The 17125-nt window shown below is 44.6% G+C and overlaps 1 protein-coding gene across 1 annotated transcript in view; it reads left to right on the top strand.

The window, feature by feature from the left end:
- ANKRD55 (ankyrin repeat domain 55) overlaps positions 1-17125 on the top strand; it is a 747192-nt gene that overhangs the window by 290678 nt on the left and 439389 nt on the right. The window contains exon 7 of the mRNA XM_078677760.1: positions 14347-14531. Coding sequence (XP_078533886.1) covers positions 14347-14531 — 185 coding nt within the window. The remainder of the gene's footprint in view (positions 1-14346; positions 14532-17125) is intronic.

Here is a 17125-nt window from a genome sequence, read left to right as displayed (position 1 = left end):
GGTCCCTGAGGATCGTCAGCAAGAGGTGCGCAGGATCGTACTGGAGGGAGAAAGGGCAGCTTCGGAAATCATTGCTTGCGCCCTTGATATTTCAAACACCAACTTCAGGCAATTGGCGGGAGCAGCAGTCCTCAGGCGTCAAGGTTGGCTCAGGGCTACCAGCTTTAGACCTGAGTTCCAAACAAAAATCTTGGACATGGCGTACGATGGGGATTCCCTTTTTGGAAAACACATCGATGACGCTTTGCTTGCAATTAAAACAGATACGGACACAGCTGAATCCCTGGGTACCCTGCAATACAAGAGGGGATCCTTTAGAGGAGCGAGAGGCCGTGGTTACTCCTCCAGAGGGAACTATTCCAACCAACAAAATCGCCAGTACCAGTCTCAGTACAAACAACCGTACTATCAATCTTCTTACAGACAGCCTACCTCTGGTTCTTTCTCTCGTCAAGGAGGGAAACGGCACTCAGCCAATCAATGGCGTGATTCCAACAAGTGCCAATGAGCTTTGCCGGACGTCAGCCATTCATCCTCCCCTTCCCGTGGGCGCCAAAATTTCCGCCTTTTACCAACAGTGGCGGAAAATAACTTCGGATCAGTGGGTCCTGGATCTTGTCAGGAATGGACACACTCTGGAGTTTTTGCAGAAGCCACCAACAGCGCCGCCCAGGGGTCCCCCTCGTCTTCACTTACTCTTCAAAGAGGCCTTAAAGATGCTACACAAGAATGCGATAGAACGAGTTCCTGCTTCTCAGAAAGGGAAAGGATTTTATTCCCGCTTCTTCCTCGTAGAGAAAAATTCAGAAGAGTGGCGTCCAATACTAGGGGCCTCATTTATGAGAAATGACGCATCGCTGCGTGAAAGCAGCGATGCATCACTTCTCAGTGCGCACTCCTTGCGACATGATTGATGCGTCATATTTACAGTATGACGCATCATGTCGCAAGGAGTTACAGATGCGTCAGTATTTCTGACGTATCTGTAAGGGCAAAAGTGACGCATTGCTGGGGTGTGTCACAAAAGTGACGCAACTCCAGCAATGCGTCCTTTCACATGGGGAAAGCCCCATGAGAAAGGGCTTGCGTCAGTCTTACGTCTGCTGTGAGGCAGGCGCAAGATTTTGACGCAACAGCGTCCTAAAAGTGACGCTGTAAAATCTCATAGATTTCACTGCGTCACTATTACGAGGCTTTTTGCGGGGGAACGCCCCCCCTGCATACATTATACCTAACGCAGGTATAATGTAGTGCAGGGGTTTACAAAGTGACGCATCTGCTTAGATGCATCACTTTGTAAACAGTGCGCAACAGGAGGCATGTTTTACGCCGCCGATGCGTCACAAAAAGTGACGCATCGGAAGCGCAAAACTGATGCAAGGCCTCATAAATGAGGCCCTAGATCTGCGCAAACTCAACAAATATCTAAAGAAACAGAGTTTTCTCATGGTAACGTTGACAGACATTCTGAATTGTCTCAGCAAAGGGGACTTTATGGCTTCTCTGGATCTGCAAGACGCCTATTTCCACATCCCTATTCACCCAAAACACCGCAAATACCTAAGATTTGCAGTGGCTGGCGACCACTTTCAATTCAAGGTGCTTCCATTCGGCCTCAAATCGGCCCCCAGAATATTCACCAAATGTTTAGCCCCGGTGGCAGCCATGCTGAGGTCACAGGGAATACAAGTTTTCCCATACCTCGACGACTGGCTATTGAAAGGACCATCAAGAAACTCCACGATGGAAGCGGTCAACAGTTCCCTCTCCCTATTCTCAAATCTGGGACTGACCCTCAATTCAAACAAATCTCAGCTTCAACCTCGCCAGGAGTTGACCTTTCTGGGAGCGGTGCTGAACACATGCCAGTGCAAGGCGTTCTTGACTCAGGAGCGGCAAAACAAACTGTTAAAGCTAGCAAAACAAATATTTGCAAGAAGGTCACTTTCAGTTCGAACATTTGCTTCCCTTCTGGGGATGTGCTCATCTGCAATCAGCCTCATCCCTATGGCGAGACTCAGAATGAGGCCGCTACAGGAGGAATGACTTCGCCAGTGGAGGCAAGTCGACGGATCGTTCGACGAACGCATCAAAGTAACTACCAAGATGAAGCAAGCCCTTCTTTGGTGGTCGAAGGCGCACAACTTATCACCGGGTCTCACTTTTCTCCAAGACATTCCAGAGTTCACCCTGACTACGGACGCTTCCATGGAAGGTTGGGGAGGTCACCTTCAGGACCTTCAGATCCAGGGACGATGGTCTCGTCAGTACCGACAGAAACACATCAACAGCCTAGAGCTGAGGGCCATTTTTCTATCCCTGCAAGCCTTCCTTCCAAGGATTGCGAATTCGTCCGTGCTGGTGCGTACGGACAATACCAGCAGCATGTACCATATCAACAAACAGGGAGGAACGAAATCTCTCACCCTGTCGCTGGAGGCTCAAGAGATGTGGGAATGGGCCCTACGCCACGGCATATTCCTCAGAGCAGAACATGTGCAAGGCGTCCAGAACTCTCTAGCCGACAACCTCAGCAGGGCTTTCATGGGCTGTCATGAATGGGAGCTCGAACAACATCAAGTAGAGAGGATCTTTCAGACATGGGGAACACCAACGCTGGATTTGTTCGCCACGCAGCAGAACAGCAAATGCCTGTTTTATGCCAGCAGGTTTCCTCAACAGGGGTCAAGGGGAAATGCCCTTTCGATGAGATGGTCCGGAATATTTGCGTACGCTTATCCTCCGATTCCGCTCATTCCGAAAGTACTGCAAAAGATGAAGAGGGAACATTGCACTCTCATCCTCATTGCTCCCCGTTGGCCAAGACAGTTTTGGTTTCAGGAGCTCCTTCTGCCCTCTCAGCAGCCTCCACTTCGTCTCAAATCGACAGTGTCAATGTTAACAAGAGACGGAGGCCAGATCCAACACCCGGATCCTCAATCACTGCACTTGCACGCTTGGCTCCTGACTTCCTAGAGTTCAAGGATCTTAACATCTCCTCAGACTGCAGGGCGATTTTATCACAGGCCCGTGCGCAAAGTACCATCAAGACATATCGTTTTAAGTGGAAGTGATTCTGTTCCTGGTGTGGAGAAAATAATGTTCATCCACTTCAAGCTCCTCCTAAAGCCATCCTTCCTTATCTACTGTCTTTAGCTAGGGCTGGACTAGTTTTCTCGTCCATTAGGGTGCATCTAGCGGCCATATCCAGCTTCAGGAAGAGTTCCAACAAACCATCCTTATGTTCTTCATCTTTGATCAAACAATTCCTTAAGGGGCTATTCCGAGCCTTTCCACCAGTTCGTCCTCCTCCTCCTGAGTGGGATCTTAATGTTGTTCTGTCTCAACTCCTAAAAAGGCCTTTTGAACCTATTCACAAGGCGGAGCTAAAGTTTCTAACTTGGATAGTGGCTATCTTGCTGGCTCTCACTTCAGCCCGCAGAGTCAGTGAAATACAGGCCTTCACTATTGCACAGCCTTTTCTTACAATTCTCTAAAGACTTTGTGACGCTTAGAACCAACCCAAGATTCATTCCAAAAGTACCGACTCAATTCCACATCAATAAACCGGTCAAGCTCAAGACTTTTTTCCCCGATCCTAAAACTCCGGCGGAGAAGGTTTAACATTCCCTAGATGTGAAACGGTGCCTTAAGTTTTATCTTAAAAAAATAAAGGACATCCGCAAATCTAATCAGCTTTTTGTTGCTTATGGTCGAGCCACCTTGGGTCAAGCTGTAACAAAGGCAACTATAGCTAGATGGTTGTCTTCTACGATTATCTTCTATCATGACAAAGCTGACAAACCTTTAACAAGAAAGGTTAAAGCGCATTCCACCAGAACAATGTCAGCATCAACGGCCCTTTTCGCTGGAGTGACGCTGGAGAACATTTGCCGAGCTGCTACGTGGAAAAGTGTGCACACTTTTACGAAGCACTACTGTCTGCAGTCGGCAGCTCATGATGATACAGCAGTTGGAGAAGCGGTGCTGCAGCATCTTCTTCACTAAGGTTAGACTCTTTATAGTCTTTTCTTATTCATTGACTGTTTTAAGCATATGTATTTCATTATGATGTTTTAGCATTTTCAAACGCTATCCTCTATGTAATGTACTTATGAAGGTTTTTGATGCATATGTTATGTAAACAAGTTTGTGCTCTATTACCTTCCTGGTTGTGTGGGGCTGTATATGATTTATTTTGTCTCCCACCTTCCTCTAACGACAGACATGATGTCACTGCTTGCTACTCTGATTCAGGCATGTGAATCTATGAAAGATACCCCAATACTGGATAAGAAAACAAGTTACTTACCTGTAACTACGGTTATCCAGTATTGGTATCTTTCATAGATTCACATGCACCCACCCTCCTCCCCGGCACGGCAGTTTTGTTTTACGGATACTTACTCTCACTTGTGCAGGGAAAATCTGAGGAGAACTACCTGATCTGGGAAGGTTCTAGAGGGTGAGGACAGCTGATTGGCTGAGGCTACTTTTTCAGGTCTTTTTATATAATGAGGTAGATAGGCTGCTAAGTTTTGGGCCTAGCTAGACCTTTAGGCTTTGCCAGCCTGCTACAAGAAATTTTTAGGCACTGCTATTGTATATATTTTTACCGTGGGACTCCCGCCTCGACGACGGGGAATGATTCAGGCATGTGAATCTATGAAAGATACCAATACTGGATAACCGTAGTTACAGGTAAGTAACTTGTTTTCTTATGCTCAAAAGACTCAATGGTGTATGTTTGCAATAAAAAACTCCATTGTTTTGGGTCCACTTCCCCACATCATAGAAATAAAAATACAGATGACTGCACACCACCACACAAATATCATAAAAGAAAGAACAACTGTCCAGAACATGTTTATGGGTTAATCTATGATTATTAATTCCTCAGTTCATTACGTTTGTTCTTAAATCACAAAAACTGCAATTTTGTAAGTTTATTTATTGGGATTTCTTTGTTCAGCCTCCTATTCACAGATAAGAGATGTCAGGGAATGCGCGACGGTTCAGCAGCCAACATGTGTTTTGCCTCGTGTAGGGGTCCCGGCTTGCAGCTTTTTCAAACTTACAAATATATTCTAAAACAAATTATTTCCAAGAGAATTCGCTTACATTACTCTAGCAGGTGATAGCACACCGGTGAGGCACTGCACTCCTGCAGATAAACCACAGTAAATAGAAGAATAAATGAAACACACATGCCTAGAGATCTAATCTATCTATTTGTTCAGTATCAGGATACTTTAGGGAGGAATTTACTTCTTTGTAGTTCTGCATGACCTGAAGGTAGTGGGAGAGAAGTTTTTTGCAAAGCTGTAGGAAGTCTTCCTTTTCAGCACCCTATTTCTGTTGGACTTACAACACTGGTACCCCTATTATACAGGAGGAAAGTCTGTGTGCTCTTCCTTTAAAAAGGCTACATTGGCTTATCCCTGATTGACATATTTAACTTTCCTATACTTCCCTAGTATATGGCATAATAAATGCACCCATGGTGGGGAAGCTAAACGCCACCTGTGAACTTCAGCAACTATTGAAACATTCACGGAGTGGGCCTGGAAAACATGGCTTGAGGCCTACCCTATGTTCCCGCTTTCTAACCTGTCAAAATAACCCTTTAAGGGAGGACGAAAAAAGCCTGCTTTTAAGTATTAATGAGACACCTTGTTGTCCAGAAGGTAGGGTGTTTGATATTTAAAATAGGAACATGCACAAAATTAAAAATAGGCATGTTACTCCAGTGACTAGGCCCCAAAAGATATTTTTAGTGGCAGGGCTGTAGTTGGATCCTACACAATTTCAAAATTTAAATTATAAACTTTAATCTGTGACTTTTGATTGGAAATGGCTGCAAAAGTAATTTATTTACCATTTTTCATATTTATTAAAAGTGCAATTCATTTGGTGAAGTTTGATTTTTAATAAATATTTATGAAATATAGTTTTTAGAAAGTTACCTTATTAATGCCTGAAGCTCCTAGTGGCACATTTTTATTAGTGATCCAGCAGCTGCCCAGCCAGTGGGTAGCCCTAATGACGAGTGAAAACTGCTCCCGGAGCAGGACAATGGCATGGATATGGGATGGAGTTTTTCTTTCCCTTGCGTGAAGGCCAGTAAAGTGGATCCTAGAACTTCATTAATTTGTAAATGCCCTTTGTCCCCACAGTCAGGTTGGCACCAAACCCAGTGGAAAGAAAGCAACCATCACAGCCGATTTTGAATGACCACAGAGAAGGGGATTGCTCTTTTCCCTGGCCGCACCTCTAGGGGGGAACACAGGCTCTCCATCTTTAATTTCTAGCGTTAGGTTCACTGTGGGATTGTTTGCAATAGGACAAACAGGAACTTCTGCAAAACGTTACCCGTTCGTTATATAGGAGCCAGTAGCCACCCACTAGCTGGTGCGAGCCATGAATGTGGCACCGTCATCAGAATCCTTTCTGGACCTATGAAATATCAAAAGAGGACTGAACCTAAGAGGAGCCTTAAGGACAAGACCTGATACCTCTTGAACTCAGGGCAAAAAAGTGAACTCCACGGGTCAGTTGGCGGACCTCCTGCATGGCTACAGGGACAAAACAGCCTGCACAAAGCCTTTTACCTGAAGTGACCAGTTGACCAGTATCAACTGGACTGGACTTCCTTGATGACGTTTGTTGGAGTGAGTCCTTTCCCCTAATAGTGTTGTTTTTGGGGTCCTGATAGCCTAAGAAGTGACCCAGAGGAGTTGCTACATACATCTGCAAAGTAGAGACTTGAAATATTTTTGGACTTCTAAAACCTTTATAACGGTCAGAGCAATCTTGCGGTAAAGGTGTTTCATTTCAATGCTCCTTCTTGGTTTGCTTGTGTTCGGGTGGAGGGAGCACCGGTCTTTGGCTGCGTGTATTCTGGTGTATTCTGGTCAAAGGACACTTCGGGCTGAACTGTTCCTATTGGAGCAGGTTTGAGGCTGATTTGCATATGACTGGGTGCAAAACGAGGTGGCATGGTGTGCAAAAGAACAATTGACTGATATGTAACCCCGAGTAATTACCAGCGGCTGAGATTAAATCAAGCATTTCACTCAAATTTCAGTCAAATTGATGACCAGAATAAACCTGCTTTATGTATCTGGCCCACACTCCATCGTGGTCGACCTGAGATCGTGCCTATGTCACTTTGTATGCCACTTCCACAGACTTCCATTGCTGCTTAGTGCTTTTTATAGCTACTTTTACTAAAAAAAAAAAATAAAAAAAAAATCTTATCTCCTACTTCCCCTCCCTGGATTTTTGTCATTATGGTGTCATTTTGTTTATTACATTTCACTCTATTTTTTATGAGTTTGGGATTTTTTTGTTTGATCTTTTTTTTAATGTATTATTATTTTGGTACTGCATAAATATATTACACATTGATTCCGTGGATTTTGTATATGGCCTCTTCGGGACCCGTTATTCGGGGGGCATGAATGCACTGAAGAAGGAAGTAAAATCGAGGTCGAGCCTTACCTCAGGGGGCAGGATAACACCAGCCGCTCCTGCTTCAGGGACGGCCGTGAGGGGAACGGTTTGCCTCCCGCTGTTGCCTCCTTGTCTTCTCCACTTCCCGACCGGAGGACGGGGCCCGCACGCCATGAGGGAAACGGCCATTAATAACTACATTACCCAGCAGTGACTGCGAGGCGCAGGCTGCTGACGACACCACAGCGACCCCCTGCACCACCAAAAGCGCGCCCGCCTCTCGCAACGCGGGACGCGCTTACCTCAGGGGGCAGTATAACACCAGCCGCTGCTGCTTCAGGGACGGCCGTAAGGGGAACGGCTTGCCTCCCGCTGTTGCCTCCTTGTCTTCTCCACTTCCCGACCGGAGGAAGGGGCCCGCACGCCGTGAGGGAAACAGCCATTGAGAACTACATTACCCAGCAGTGACTGCGAGGGGCAGGCTGCTGACGACACCACAGCGACCCCCTGCACCACCAAAAGCGCGCTCGCCTCTCGCAACGCGGGACGCGCGCGTGCGACGCCGGGCTGTGGCCATCCGGGGCCGGAAGAGGCCGGGTCGGGGTACCCCCCTATCATCCACACCCCAACATCCGCAATGGGCAAGAGGAAACAGGTATGTGCCAGGGAAGACGAGGGGACAAAAGCAAAACATCCCAGAAAGTCAGAATCTATTATCTTGTATCTAACCTCTGCAGTGGGGGTTCTGACTAAAGAGATCGCTAATGCAGAGAACGAGCTGGGCCTGAATGCAGGGGAGGTCGCACAAGCCTCACCTGCAGATCATTGCCGGGTGATACCCTTGGAGCCAAATGTTGTGATAACTAATCGGGGAGTGAACTCAACCCACACTGTACCACCCACCCCACAGGACGCTTCTTCTCAGCCACTGCTCACAATGCCTGCTGCTCTTTCACATAAGCCGTATAAGAAGCGAAAGCTCCTAAACACAGCGGGCAGAAGAAAAATAGCCATGGTTAAGACCAACCGAATAGACCATTGTCTTAAGGATCAAATTGGGAAAATTATGGAGGACCTATTTATCTCACGCCTGGAACCAGCTCTTGTGTCCATCGCCAAAGACATTGTTGACACTTTAAATACCTGCGTAGCTGGGCTTTTGACCAAATGTGAGAAAATTGATGTGATGCTGAAACAACACAGGGGGCAATGGGGGTTCCCATCCAGCCAGCGGACTCAGTTGTTAATTTGACTATAGTTGACACCACAACTACTAATCCTATACCATGTAGGCCCAATAGACCGGTAGGGGATGTAGTTACAGATGGGCACCCAACTGTAAGGGAGGTGGTAGGGAATTGTTTGCCTGGAGTAAACGCTAGGCGAAGCCAGGCATGTGATAATAGTAGGTGCACCCAACAGCTGGCCCATACCCTGGATTTGCCCCCAGAGGCAGCCCCTCTGGTGACTGTTTTTACTGGGGTACCTCCGGTCAGGGGAGGCATTACTGAAACGACTGCTGACCTGATGAACCAAGCTAGACAGTGGTGTCATCAGTTTAGCACGGGTGGAGATGATGTTGCTTGTGCTCTCACTACGGCATGAAGGGTCCGCTGGGTGGGGCACTGCCCTAAGAATATCCCGGGGGACTGTGTGGTGGTGAATTTTAACAATAGGTATAGCGCTGAAAGACTATTTTGGGATGGTTCGAACATTGAAAATAAAGGTATTAGACCACTCCCTCTGGGGTTCTTCTACCCCCCAGTTAGGGTTTATAGTCACCCTCAGCAACCTAACCAGAATTATACACGCCACAATAACAAATGGACAACATCCTACCAGGCCATGATGAGCTCACAGAGGAGAACTGCTCAGGGGCCGCTACGGGGGGGGGGAGCCTGCCCCCACACCTATATCCACACCTATATTTACATCAACAACTATACCACCAGAATCCCCGGTACATCTTCCCCCTAGGGATGAGATAGAGCTTTGTAATCGATATTCGCCTCTCTCACAGATGGAATCCAACGATTGATTGGGTCCTGAAATCATAGGTCAGGGAACTGGGACAGGTGGTGCAACTTATATAGTTAAAAATCGGACGACCACATGTAAAATCTTAAGCTGGAACGTGGCGGGCATTAGATCCATAGGCACTGACAACATTTGGCTGCAATTTATAAGGCAGTTTGACATCCTGGCTTTCCAGGAAACTTGGGACTCAGAGTCTAGCTTTATTCTGGATGGTTATCATAGCTTTACTATCCCTGCGGTTCGTGGGTCTGTGGGGAGACCAAAGGGGGGTTTACTCTTCCTTATTTCCTTAAACCTTGCAGGCACTTTTAGAAAACTTAATGGGGAGTCAGATCATTTTCCTATAATAGAATGGCTTGTCTCTGACCAATACTATCTTTTAATAAATGTATATAATGCCATGGAAAACTCCCTACAGAAGGAAGATTTTAGTCTGTTAGATCATTGTTTGTCAGTCTATAAGCTTAACAACCCTTTTGTGCATGAGATGTTTTTAATGGGAGATTTTAATATAACCCTTGCCCATGGGATTGTTATGGTGAAGATTTTGCGGGACCCACGAATGGGAGAGTACCCCATTTTGAACATAATAAACAGGGCGATGCCTTGGAGGAGCTATTATCTAACTTAAATTTACTCGAACCGGGCAAGGAAGGAGGTAGAGAGGTTGTCCCCACCTTTATAGGACGAGGAGCCGAGTCAGTGATTGACTATATCTTCGTATCCCCCCGAGTCCTGATCAAAACCCTGGAGTATAGAGTAGTGATGTCAACCTTCAGTGATCACAATCCGCTTGTGCTGGAAGTTGAATTGAGGTGTAAGGTGGCTATCACAGTCCCAGGTAGGGAGGCACCACGGAACTTATCCACAAAAGATCAAGGTAGACGGATAAAGTGGGACGCCGTTGTCCCGGAGGCCTTTTTTGAGGACCTGGCCGTCAAGGCAGAGACCAATTTTGGCATCTGCCTGGATGAGCATGCCGTGGGTGCGGAAACTATAACATCCTTTACAGCAATCTGTAAGCAAATAGCTGAAAACCTACATAGGGGAGTAGGCCACATATCAAGAAGGCATATAAATGGTTCGATTCCTCGTGTTCAAAGGCTCACGGGGCTCTTCTTAAGGCCCCTAAGAGTACACCGAGGTATAGGGTTCTAGTCTCCTCTCTCCGCAAGGAGTATAAACAGGTAATCTCCATGCGGAAACGCAAAATTAAAGAGGAGGCATGGGATAACTTGCAGTCAATTGATGTATTAAAGGACAGCAGAAAGTTTTGGGCTACAATAAATCAGCCATTCTTTTCGGAAAGCGACAACCTAGACACGGAATGTGTAATTCCGGATGACATCTGGCTCAAACACTTAAGGAGCATTTATAGCGATAAGGAGCATCAAGAGTTAATATCAGGAAGACCCATCCAGGGTCGTCCTACAAACCCTGTCAAATTTGACCTGGCGGAAGTAGAAAGGGCCATTCGAGATACATCTAAAAACAAGGCCCCAGGACCTGATGGGGTCCCTGCCGACCTTTACATCCTGTACCCTAATTTCTGGGCACAGAGTTTAACTAATGTGTTCAATGCATCATCCTTAGCGGGTTTCCCCCCTCTTGGGCCTCTTCAATAATTGTACCCATTTTCAAAAAAGGGAGCAGAGGGGACCCCGCCTGTTACAGGCCAATCTCCCTGTTGGACTCTGCTGTTAAGATCATGGGCAGAGTCATTTTACAGAAACTGGGAGATTGGATGTCTGGCAGGGGGGTGCTCTCGAACCTCCAGTACGGCTTCAGGCAACATAGAAGTACCATGGACCAATGCTTAAATATACATCTTTTGATTAATAAATACACGATAGCTAAAGAGGGCTTTTTATACCTCGGGTTCATGGACTTATCTTCAGCATTCGACCTGGTGAACCGCTCCAAATTATGGCATATTCTTCTGGAAATGGGCGTAGAGGCACCCTTGGTTTACTTCCTTAGCGACCTTCACCAGGACCTAGCGGCAGCCGTTAGGGTTACGCAGGACGGCAGGTGCACGAGCCAATTCAGCTCCAGGCGGGGGGTCAGACAAGGCTGTATTCTGGCCCCTCTTCTCTTTGCAATCTACATTAACGGCCTGAAAAAGTCTTTGGCCGGGGCCGGTGCAGACATTCCGCGTGCCGGGGGATCGGGTATTCCGGTCCTCCTGTACGCGGATGATGCCGTACTCATCGCCCGCACAGGCCTGGGTTTACAGAGGCTGCTGGATAACTTTGGCGCCTTTATGGAGTCACTCGACCTTAAAGTAAAGAGCAGTAAATCTCACGTAATGATTGCTGGGGTTCGTAGGAAGATTAGCAAGGTTAATACATTTAGATGCTTGGGCGCGCAACTCTCTAGGGTTCTGGTGTTCACCTACCTGGGAGTGCTATTCGATGAGAAGGGCAATTGGGGCCCCCAGCAGAAACAGAAGAGCAATGCTGTCATAAGATCTACATCAGCCCTCCTCAGCTTCGCCAAAAGGTTGGGAGCTAGGCCCATGGAGGCCATGCTCAAAATATACAAGTCCAAATGCTGTGCGATTGCCTCCTATGGGGCCTTTATATGGGGCTACGCCTCCGTGGGTAAATACAACTTGCAGAAAACAGGTTCCTTAGATCCCTGTTGGCGCTACCTCAGTCATCCCCGACCCTGTCTCTACATTCTGAACTAGGTCTGGGTTACATCACAGACTACCTAAAGGTAGCCCCATTGATTTGTTGGGTAAAGACGTGGCTCAATGAGGATATCACCCTCAACCACCTTATCCTAAAAGACTGTTTAGCCCTCGAGAAGGCCGATAGAATCCCATGGCTGGCATACGTTAGAGCGGCGTGTGTCAGACTGGGACGTCCTGAATTATATACAGCCCCAGAGGGAATCAAGAAAGGGGATTTGGAGTGGATCAAATATAATTTCAGGATCATGTTGGAGGCAGATAGGGAGGAGGCGGAGCTTAAAAAACCAGGTGCAAGAAGTATTTATGTCTTACAAACCTCTCCATCAATTGAACCTTACTTGAAGATTTCCACTAAGCCTTTCCATCGCTTTTTGTTGACAAGATTTAGGTTCAACTTAATACACCTTACTCTAGGAATTTTTCCGCAATGGGGTAAACCTGAAGAGTCTGCACCATGCTCCTGTGACAATTTCTCCACACAAGATACTCTCCACCTGATCATTTTTTGTGAGAAGTTTTCTAAGGCGCGTAAACATTTTTTATACCCCATATTACGTGAAGCTGGGTTTCTGCAAGTAAGGCCCGCACTCTTACATCTGCAACTGTTGAGTAGCGTGCACACTATTTTTAGTGTAGCAAGCTTCTTGGTGGCTGCAGCCAGGGCGAATAAAAAAAGTAATATCTGTATGCACTAAGCACAGTAGGACGAGAAGGAGGTACTCTTGTTTTTAAATCATGGAAACATAAAAGATGCACTTTAGATTTTATATATTGTAGATTTTATTGTGGCGCGATAAGTTTGACATAGACATTTGCTTATTAACTATTTTGCATAAATCATGAATTGTAAATATTGTATATATATGAATGTTTGCAAATGAACGTATAATTATTTATTCGTACATATTTTATCTATTTTATGCACAACGGATGTATGTATTGTTTCTTCTTTTATGATTTTAATTAATCGAAATAAAGATTTTTGACTGACTGACTTCACATTGTCTAAAATTAAGCCTGTCTCCTCTATGCCAAAGTTACCAGGGGCGCGAGCCCGGATTAATTTAATGCCTTTGGGGTTTACCCACTTAGTAGTATTATTCCTTGAGGTGGGCAACTGCCCACCCCAAATAATAATCCACTTTGTTACAAACGTATATTGCAATAGTCGAAGAGAGATGAGATCATTGCTTAAATAACAGTTACATGACTAGGCAGAAGAAGAAGACAGATGATCTTGCTCACTTCTTAAGATGAAATATGCATGTAGAAGCAAGGTTACTGACTTATGAAGTGAGGAACAGCCAGTTGTCCAATAAAAAGCCTACATTACATACTAAGTTTTCAGGGGTGGGGGTGGTTTTCAATATCTGGAGGTCATGAGGTTGAGGTCCCAAGAAACTGGTGATGTTATAGAATAAGTAACTGTTTGATCAGTGTAAAGGTGGACAGTTTTTAAGACCAACCACAATGAAATATTGTGCTCTTCAAAGTGAGTGGTGAGGCAGTCTTCTGTCGAAGAAATTTCCATTCTGAGAAGACTCCTTTCGGCACATCGGAAGCATACCAGAGTTCATTACTACTAGTCAACCAAGTGAAAAGGTGCCATTGTGATCCAATTTGCAATTGCTTTCCATAAATTGTCTGCATATTGGAGAACCACTCTGGTCTACAGCAAATCAGTGAACACTGGTCTACACCAAATCATTGACCATTTCTCATGTGCAATGGTTCAATTGAAATCTCGTTTCCACTTGCTCATAAAGGAAGTTCCAGTGGAGTTAATTCTAATCAGGTGCTTTATGTAAATATGTGATCCCTTTGCAGTTAGTTTATTTAGGGATTGGTGTTTCAAGGTCGGAGAGTCCCCTCACGCCTTTCTACTTTCTGAAAGAGAATGTTTGTAATTAATTATATATCCCTCCCCATCGGTGTCTTTAATAGAAATAATCTCTCCTCAACAAACCTGGGCTTATGTTGCATAATTTATGTATTAATGATTGCTCCTGTACCTACACCTATAGGGCTACACTAAATGGGTTGATATTGGAAATGTTAGCTTTGTGCTGTATTTTACAAATGCTTTCTACTCATAATGCACAATTCATAACGTTTAACAGAAATAATATCTACTGTTCTTCTATCCGTCTTTTCAGAGTGGAAATAGACTGTTGTGCTCCATCATTTTAGACCATGATCAAGGTCAATCCATAATCAACTATGACGATGAGAATGGGAAGACCTGCTTGCACATTGCAGCTGCGGCGGGTTTCAGTGACATAATATGTGAGCTGGCAAGAGTCCCGGAGTGCAACCTGCAGGCTCTGGATGTGGATGACAGGTAACCTTAGAAACCTGCTGGAAGCTGTGGTGTGAAGCTCTGTGGCCTAGTTTTAAACTGCTGTCCCGTAAGATCAATACGTTCATGCGCTTGTTAATACATATAGCTATACACTGTTTTCATTACATTTTGAACCTTCTAAAATAATTTGAAAAACGAATAACATTTTTGAAGTTTACTTCTTTGTCATACCAGCTTCCTCTGGTACAACTATGTTATTTTTTAATCTTTTTTGTTGATTTTATACACAAGAGGAGCATATATGGCTTGAAAATACCACATCAATTCAAAGCATAAATCATTATAGATCCTACATAAAGATTCCTTATCAAACCATCAAGTCATTACACTTCGCATACATACAATGGTAGGTCCAATGAATACATTATCTTCTCCATTTAAAATTCACATTCTAATTCACATCGAATTCATGGAAAGAAATAACAGACAGCACCCCTGGTACAACTATGCTTAAATATGTAAAAGTATCATACGCATTCTAGTTAACTCTGCCAATATCATACCATAACCAAAAATATATATTATTTTATTGAAGTGATGTAATGGACACAAAGATTAACTATATAGCAATCATATACAACAGGTCTTTTTCCAGCTTGTTGGTGCTGTGTGTCGATATGTTATGCAATTTGTATACGTCACTGCTTCAATGTAATCAGCCTGCGGCGTCCTTTATATCCCGTAACTGTTACGGGTGGGCAAGTTTGCCCCTCAAACTGCATTTGGTCTACGTAGTCTCATGTTGTAAAGCTTATTACACAAGTACCAAACAGTCCAGAGTGAAATAAGCCCCACCCCACCAGTAGGTTCCATCAGCAGTTCCAGAAACTCATCAGCAGTCATGGTTTGGGGTGAAGTGCTCCGATCGGGGAGGGGTCCGGGAGCAGGCACTCAGCAGATAGTTCCAGAGTGGACCACATATGCCTTTTGGGTAGGAGTGCAATGGCGGATATTTCCATAGGTTTCTGATCCGTCATTACATCCATCCATGTATTTTAATCCAAATGTATTCAAACTAGTGGGACTTTTTACAATACTTTTGCCACTTCCGCTTAGCCAGCAGAAAGATCATTGCCACAAATTAAGGATTGATCTCACATTCCCAAGATGCCCGTTGCTGCTAGTTACTCAAAGGTGTGATCAATGATAGATCCCTGTTTTTTTTTATTTTTTATTGATAATTAAGACAAGTCATGACAAGCATTATATACAAAAAAGGAATAGAATTAGCCAGTAACAAACTAAAGATAATTTAGAATACACAAAAAAACGATCCGACCACAAAAACTGACAAGAGTTGATAGATTAAAACGTATACAGTATTTTTAGAAGCTAGGTAGACTAGACAAAAAAAGGAACGAAAATATACAAAAGCATAGGACATATCTGTACAGCGATACATTAGTCAAACCCCAGTGTGTCCTTCAACCATTACACCACTCCTTGATGGGGGCCCATATTCTGGTTCCCAGCTCCTGCCTCTTTTTCCCCCTTAAAAGATAAACAGAAGCCTCCAGGTTATACAGTGCAAGCATCCTAGCTCTCCAATTGAAAAAAGTTGGAGCTTCTGGACTGATCCATTGAGATGTAATACAAAGTCGGATCATGGACATTACTAGAAAAAGAAAAGCAACAGTATGCCTAGATCGCCCTGCCGACCCAGTACAGTCACACCTCATTATCACGAATTCCGGGGAGATTTGGACTGGAATCTTTAAGACTACATTAATAAAAATGCTCTACTTCTTGTAGGAATTCTCCGAACCTAGGACATAGATAAAACATATGGACTGCATCAGCCGCTTAGAACCAGCACCTGGCACAACTATCACCCTTCTGCCCCCCCACTTTGCTATCTTCGCAGGTGTATAATAGAAATCAAACATCGCCATATAGCATTGTGTCTGTAAACTACCAGAAACTAAAATTTGATTTGCTAATTCTACAGCGAACATAGTATCGGTCCCCATCTTACCAAATTTACCCTCCCACTTAGTATCCTGCGCATCGAGATCATTCGGGAGGGAGGAGATACCGTACCTATTTTTACTTTCTTTTGGACTAATTCAATCATCGTAATGAGATGGCTACAAAGCTCGGAAAGATAACTATGGTTGAATTAGTGATGAAAATATTTAAAATGTAACATTTTATGTTTGTAATTCATGGAGGCTGGTAATTTGTGTGCAGAACCTCCAGGTTTTATCATCAAGAACCATGTCCAGTTTGCCCTCCTAATTCTCCTTGACATATAGGGCCAGATGTAGGAAGGCTAATACTGGTCGGTAACAGCCGATTTCGGCCATTACCGACCGGTATTTGGAGTTTGGGATGTAGGGGCATGTTAAAATACAGATTCGGTCATTTTACCGAATCGGTATAATTACCGAATCTGTATTTTGACATGTAGGTAGCACTGTAATCAGTGCTACAGGGGTTTAAGAATTCTTAATTTACCACCAATTAGAAGTTGGTGGTAAATAATGAAAACCCCTTAAAAAGCATTTCTTTTGCTTTTAAAACAGTGCCATGTTGCAGACATGCATGCCCTAAGGGCATGCATGTCTGCAACA

The sequence above is a fragment of the Lissotriton helveticus genome, chromosome 2_1 (genome assembly GCF_964261635.1).
Source record: "Lissotriton helveticus chromosome 2_1, aLisHel1.1, whole genome shotgun sequence".
NCBI classification, from domain to species: Eukaryota; Metazoa; Chordata; class Amphibia; order Caudata; family Salamandridae; genus Lissotriton; species Lissotriton helveticus.
Note: the sequence above shows the minus strand (reverse complement) of the source record. Positions and strands in the feature narration are given on the sequence as shown.